Source organism: Rhinichthys klamathensis, unplaced genomic scaffold (assembly GCF_029890125.1).
Source record: "Rhinichthys klamathensis goyatoka isolate OS25496 unplaced genomic scaffold, OSU_Roscu_1.1 h1tg000369l_1, whole genome shotgun sequence".
NCBI lineage: Eukaryota > Metazoa > Chordata > Actinopteri > Cypriniformes > Leuciscidae > Rhinichthys > Rhinichthys klamathensis.
Window position 1 is genome coordinate 1756407 of NW_026606877.1, and position 7319 is coordinate 1763725.

General features: G+C 49.1%; 1 protein-coding gene and 1 pseudogene across 1 annotated transcript; both read right to left on the bottom strand.

The window, feature by feature from the left end:
- Window positions 1-273: 273 nt before the first annotated feature.
- Window positions 274-3020, bottom strand: LOC130069503 (piggyBac transposable element-derived protein 4-like). The gene is made up of 4 exons (XM_056233397.1): window positions 2875-3020; window positions 2288-2297; window positions 1863-2134; window positions 274-1762 (listed from the first exon to the last, which is right to left on the bottom strand). The coding sequence occupies exons 1-4, from the start codon at window positions 3018-3020 to the stop codon at window positions 274-276; spliced, it is 1917 nt and encodes a 638-aa protein (XP_056089372.1).
- Window positions 3021-3709: 689 nt separating this feature from the next.
- On the bottom strand, window positions 3710-7116 carry LOC130069504 (uncharacterized; annotated as a pseudogene).
- Window positions 7117-7319: the final 203 nt, after the last annotated feature.

The following is a 7319-nucleotide window of genomic DNA, read 5'->3' on the forward strand; positions in this document are numbered from 1 at the left end:
GGGATGTGTGCAAATGAAAAAGTAGCATTACAACAGGTCTTTCTTTCAAGCAAAATGTTTACTTTGTGAAAAAAACTCACTACTAACAATATTCACAAAATGTACACATTTTCATGTTTTACATGTCAAAAAAAAAATTCAAACCAAAGATGAACTATATATTAGAAATATATATATATATATATATATATATATATATATATATATAAAACACAGAAACTTACCACTATTTACAATATTTACACAATGTGCATGTTTTCATGTTTCAGTTTTTCAGCTGTCATGCCATGCTGCAAAACAGTTTCTGTCCAGCTGCATGCAAAGCGCAACACCACACTCCCTGCATTTCCAAGGTGTGTCCTTTCTCTGGCCTTGGCTTTGGCAATGCTCACACCTGCTGCGACCTGTGGTGGCTTTTGTGGAAGAATCTGCTGCATGAACGGAAATTGGCACAGGAACATGACCTGCAGGTACCGGGACCGGAGCAGTGTGAAGAGGCTTACCACAGAGTTCAGCAGTCAGCTCCTCCATGAAAGCTCTGTGTGTCATGGGTGTTGTTTGCTGGGCCAGACAGAGTTCCTTGTGGAGGATGTAGCTGTTGGTGGTGGCAATGTCCAGAAAATGGTAAAACAGGTGTCTGTACCAGCGCATTGTTTTGTGTTGTGCAGAGTAATATTGAATGAGCTGGTCTGAATGATCAACTCCCCCCATGTGTTCATTGTACGCCATAACTGGTGTGGGACAGGGGATTGATATCTTTGTCCAAGAGCCATCTTGTTGTTTCACCCTCCTCTGAACAGCGTTACCAGAGTGTGCTGTGTGAAGTGTGGAGCAGACTGATACTTCTCTCGTGTCCATCCATTTCACATAGATGAGGGGGCCGTCCCGGATCCATCTTATGGAGCCTCTTTCTGATTTTTTTGTGAGGGCGTTATTTGTTGTCCGAGGGCAGTCCTTGCGGTTCTCCCTGTAGGTCCCACAGGCAGCAAATTTTTGCTCATGGAGAGCCCTGAAGAGCTTGGGGCTTGAATAAAAATTATCCATGTAAATGTGGTAGCCTGTGCCAAGGTAACCTGGTTGTACCAGGGACATCACAACATCATAGGAAAGGCCATGTCCAGAGGGGATGTCACTTTTGCCGGTGTAAACGGAAAAGTCCACTGTGTAGCCATTCCGTGAGTCTGCCAAGACAAACAACTTGAATCCCCACTTTATCGGTTTTGCCTTCATGTACTGCGTCATCCCAGTTTTGGCCTTTGATGCAACCATTCTTTCATCCACAGCCACATCTCTGTGAGGATGATAAAATGACTTGCAGGCATTTTTGATGGTGTTCATCAGGGGTTTCAGTCTGAAAAGTTTGTCATGGTCGGCTGTGCCCTTTTTTTTGTCATTCTGGACATCCTCTTCAGGGTCGCTAAGGTGAAGGTTCCAAGAAAGTGCTCTGTATCTGTCCCGTGGCATGATCTGTACTGGAAGTGGAAAAGAGAAGAAGTGATTCTGTCTCCAGTAATCTGCAATGCTGTCGAGTTTCACCATGGCCATGTACAGAAGCAGTCCAATGTACTTGTAAAACTCCCCTATGTTCACATCTAACCATTTATATTTCTTTCCCTGTGCCATTTGTTTAGCAGCCTGCTTGTTTGTGTTTTGGCACAGTGTTTGTATGATTTGTACAGGGAAGAAAAGTTTGAAGAGGTCGAGTGGTGTATATGTGGAAGTGGAGCTGAGCTGTGGCCCTGGTGTTCGAGCTGGTTGAAACCTGGAGACAGGGGGAGCGATGTCTGGGTCTTTTTCCGTCTTCCAAGACCGTGGAGCTGGCTGCTGTGTAGGTGGGGGTGCTGGTTGATGCTGGGGGTTACGGGACCTCTTGGCTGGCCGGGTTGCTGATGATGGTTGCTGTGTAGGTGGGGGTGCTGGTTGATGCTGGGGGGTACGGAACCTCTTGGCTGGCCGGGTTGGTGATGATGGTTGCTGTGTAGGTGGGGGTGCTGGTTGATGCTGGGGGGTACGGAACCTCTTGGCTGGCCGGGCTGGTGATGATGACTGCGATGTAGGGGCTGGTGGTGACCTGGTGGCAGGCACAGGTGAGGCTGCCTGTGTTACACTGGGCCCTGGTAGCTGTGAATCCTCTCTGAAAAAACACAAAAACAAATAAGTTAGGACTTGCATTATCAATTTAATTGCTCTCTCTCTCTCTCTCTCACACACACACACACACACACACACACACACACACACACACACACACACACACACACACACACACACACACACACACACACACCAATCTCCACCTAACAAGAATGTGGAAGATGTGTGAGGATTTGACACATCCTTCAGCTAATCTTCTCTTTATCTAACGTTATTCCAATTTATCACATGTGCTAGCTGTCCTGTCCACCCCAAATCACAGCAAATAACACCTGAATGAGATGTGGGAATACTGTCTCTTCCATTTCAAAACTCCACAGAGATTTATAATTTTACATTCAGTATAAATATAGGCCTACTAAACATAAATAAAATTATATGAAAGATCAAGCCACATCTATACAAGTATAAACAATATGATAAAAAAGGTCAATGGCCAAAACATATCGATTCATCACTACAAGAGATAGGCCTAATGTTATTCAAATTGTGAATTGAGGTGAAGAAATATCACATTAGTTATCATAAGGAGACCAGCAAGAACAGCCTACAACGTTACTATTTGTAAGTGTACCCCGGTTTTACACAAGAAAATAACTTTTACATAAAGTAAACACTTTGCTAAAGGCGCAGTCAATTTGTCAAAGCAGCACAGCGCAGCTTATTTTAGCCAAGATGGTCACCATGCGAACGAGGTTTTTATAAAATAAATACGCTTACCCGTCTTCAACTGGATCTCTTCTGTGATCATAATCCTCATCTTCATCAGAAGAAAATCCATCAGGCTCGGAAACTCGCCTTTCATCCTCGTCGCTGCTATCCAAAATCGCAGCAAGTGCGTCTTTCAATGTCAATGTCTTCGGCATTTTCTCTCCTCGTCTTCTTCTTACTTTTCCTCTTCTTTATATATATTTTTGCCATGTTTTTTTCGCGGACTTTTTCTTTCGCGGACTTTTTTACTCTTTCTCTCTCCATGTCAGCTGGTATTTTCCTCACTGTGAGGAGATGGGAGGGTACTTAGGGATTTCAACCGCATCTATTGGTTGGTTTCACACAAAATGCAGACAGGCAAGCTAGCCCACCAATCACGCACGGTGAATGACCATCTTGTCTTCCCTCTTGCTCTCTGTGTGAGTCACATATGATCTCGCGAGAATAAGGACGTTGAAGCTGAGAATCTATCGATTACGGCAAAATCAGAACCATTTATGTGTGCTGCACAATCGCGGAGATATTAATAGAAACATTTAGTAAACATTGAGTTGACGCGCCCGCGCGTCATCCGACCTCAGGGGGTTAAACGATAGGGTATATCGCAGCGACCGCACTTGGCTGGAGTTAGGTCCTGCTCCTTATTTGGGTGGCTAGCATAGAAGTCGCTTCCTTCAGACGTCTTCAAGTGAGGGCAGAGCTGCATGGTTCAGACCTGTTGACTTCACTGGGTTTTCAAGTGGGCACCCCACTTCACCGGTGTTTCGTCAACTAGCCCACGACACCTCCATGAGGCTTGACAGCAGAGCCAGCGTCCTGGAACTGCTCCCTCGGTCATTCAGGACTATACCACTCCGCTCTGACCCCCGCCCTCTCTGCCAGCCTGGTTTTGCCACCGCTCGCTCCTCTTCAACCACAGCCATCTGGATGCTGTCTCTGCCTGCTTTGCTATCTTGTTCACTAGGTTCTTGCGGATTGTCCTTCTAACCCCAAGCGTCCCCAAGGCTCTCCAAAGTGACTGTACTGGGAACCCCCTGCAACCCACCTCCACCGGTAGATTCCAGGCTCTCCAACCCCTCTGCTGGCTCTCAAAGATGAGGGACTGCTACTTCCCTAGCTTGCGTTCGTGTGCCTCCTCAATCCTTTCCTCCCAGGGTACCGTCAGCTCTATGAGGGCCACCTGTCTTGTTGCCTGAGACCAGAGCACGATGTCTGGTTGGAGGCTGGTCACGGCAATTTCCTCTGGAAACTTGAGTTGCCTCCCGAGATCAACTCTCATCTCCCAGTCCTCTGCCGTACCAAGGATCCCTAAGGATCTGTTCTCCTTGCCTGCCTTCTCCCCAGGCCTGAGGAAGCAAATGAAACGGGGACCTCTATCTTGGGCCTTGGTTCTTTTCCGCTTCCTCTCCTTTTCCAGTCCATCAGCGAGCTGTGCGAGCACCTGATCATGGCGCCACCTGAACCTCCCTTCAGTCAGGCCTGCCCGACAGGACGACAGAATGTGCTCCAGGTTTGCCGGTCTCTTGCACAGCGCACAGGATGGATCCTCTTTCAGTCTCCATCTTTGGAGGTTTGTTGGTGTTGGCAGGACATCGTACACAGAACTAAGGAGGAACTTTATGCGATGCCCCTCTATATTCCAGATGTCCTTCCAACTGAGAGATCTTCCTCGGACACTTCCCCATCTGGTCCAGCTGCCTTGCTGTTTCATGGCTACTGCCCTGGCTTGTCTACTCTCTTCCTCCACGGCCCGAATCTCCTTCTGCACCATCCCTTTCCGGTCCTTTGCCTTTGCCTCCTTCCAGCTTGCTAGGGTGATGACTCCCAGGCCCAGCCTCCCCTGGGTCACCGTGCCCATGATGTCTGCATGTTGTAAGCGCTCTTCCGCTTCCCTCAGAGCTCCGCTGGCTTTCCACTTCCGTCCCGTCTTCACTACGATGTTGGCCTGTCGCACAGCCTGATCGTTACTGTCACGCAACATCATGGCCAACCGAACTTTGGCTGTCTTAAATTCCTCCACGACTGATGTGATTGGCAATTGCAATTTGCTCCCTGAGCTGTATAGCCCTATAGAGCAAAAACTTTTGGGGACAGACAGCCACCTCCTGAGGAAGTTATTAATTCTCCTTTCCAAAGCCTCCACTGTTGTCAAGGGGACCTCATACACAAGCAGTGGCCACAGGAGCCTTGGAAGGATGCCGTGTTGGTAGCCCCATACCTTGTACTTGCCGGGCAGGCCACTCCTCTCCAGGGCTTTCAGCCATTCTTCTGCTTGGTTGACCATCTCCTTCACTCTTGCTTTGTCAGTCAGGTCGGCTCTGTACCACCTCCCTAAGCTCTTTACTGGCTTCTCTGTATCTGTTGGGATGGTATCTTCACCGATCTTAAACCGGAAGCGGTCCTGCACACGGCCCCGCTTCAGTACCAAGCTTCTCGATTTTGAGGGTTTGAACTCCATCCTAGCTGCTGTGGTGAGCTCTACCAAATCTTCCAAGATCCATCTGCCCTCCGGGACTGACCTCGCTGTTATTGTCAAGTCATCCATAAAGGCCCTAACTGGGACCTGTTGGACTCCACTTGACAGCACAGCTCCCCGTCTGGGCTTCTCCACTGACTTGACGAGGAGGTTCATCGCCGCTGCGAACAGAATCACAGAGATGGTACATCCGGTCACGATTCCGACCTCCAATCTCTGCCAGTTGGTGGTGAAGTCACCAGAGGTGAAGCGCATCTTGAAGTGCCCAAAGTAGTTCCGGAGGAGCATCCGTACCTTCTGGGGGACGTGATAGGCTCTGAGTGTGTGGTCGACCAACTTGTGTGGTACTGTGCCATAAGCATTCGTTAGGTCAAGCCACAGGACTGCTAGATCTCCCTGGTTCCTTTTAGCGTCCTCGATGATCTTGGAGATGACGCTGTTGTGCTCGATGCAACCGGGGACTCCTGGTACTCCGCCTTTCTGTACAGAGGTGTCAATGTACTTGTTGTTAATTAAGAACTGGGTCAGCCTCTTCGCCAAGATTCCGAAGAACACCTTCCCCTCCACATTCAACAGCGAGATTGTGCGGAAGTCTTTCAAGCTAGAAGAGTCCTCTTGCTTAGGGATGAAGCAGCCCTCAGCAATAAGAAAACTGTCTGGCAGATGGTTCTTCCTCCACACTACCTTAAGTAGCCTCCAAAGGCGTCTCCTCAGCCTCTCACAGTTCTTATAAACTTTGTACGGAATTCCATTCGGCCCCGGTGCAGATCTTCCCCTTGCCTTTCGGATGAAGTCGTTGACTTCCTGCCATCTGGGCTCTCCGTCATCAAAGGAGATGGTCGGCTCCTCTGGGCTGCACAGCTTTCCTTCCAGGTCGAGTTCTTCCTCTCGCCTTGGGTCACTGTGCACTTTAAGGAGGTGCTCTTCTACCTCCTCCTTCGGGGCCTTTAGCACTCCTGATCTTTTTGCTCCAAGAAGCCCTGACAGGTACTTGAAGGGTTTTTTTGTGAACTTGACCCTCTCCTTTTCCCGCCTCCTTCTATCCCTTCGCTGGCACTCCACTCGGCGCAAGATCTTTATGCGCTCCCTAATGTTATCTCGCATCTCTTTAAGGGCAGATTTTTCGTCTTCAGGAGCCTGCCGAAAAACCTTCCTCAGTCTTCTCAAATCGGCTCTGAGTTTTGCAATTTCCCTTGAACGCCTGTTCTCTCCAGCATGCTGCGGGCCTTTGGTCTGTCTCTGCTCTGTCCCAAAACGCTCTACTCCCATATTCCAGATGATAGTGGACGTTGCCTTTATCTTCCTGCAAATGTCACCCGCGAGGACAGACTCCAGGACTTGGTCTATCTCCCTGTCGAAAGACTCCCAGTCTTTCATGGCTGCTGCTGTTGGCCACCGTACTAGCTTTTTCCTCTTTTCCTCTCCCTCAATGGCCCGAAATTGCTGACCTGTTTCCTGGCTGGCTTGCCTCTCTTGATGTTGCTTGTCGTCTGAACCATTGTTGGTATTTGAGGGAATGCTGACTCCTTTGTTGCGTGCCTGGAGATTCTGGGTGCTATGGTCGGACACCTGACCCTGCCTCTCCTCCGTCTCATCAGGTTGCCCTGTGCGTTGCACACAACTGTGTCGTAAACATCCCATCCTACTCTGGTGTATCTTCAGACCCCTATCGCCTTTGCAGACTTATCACACCTACAGACCCTAGTTGTTCCGTTGTTCTGAACCGTTGTCCTTTGATCGTCATCCGTGGTCATATCAGTTGTCTGTCCTGTAGGTCGCTCTCTCAGGGTGGCTAGCATAGAAGTCGCTTCCTTCAGACGTCTTCAACTGAGGGCAGAGCTGCATGGTTCAGACCTGTTGACTTCACTGGGTTTTCAAGTGGGCACCCCACTTCACCGGTGTTTCGTCAACTAGCCCACGACACCTCCATGAGGCTTGACAGCAGAGCCAGCATCCTGGAACTGCTCCCTCGGTCATT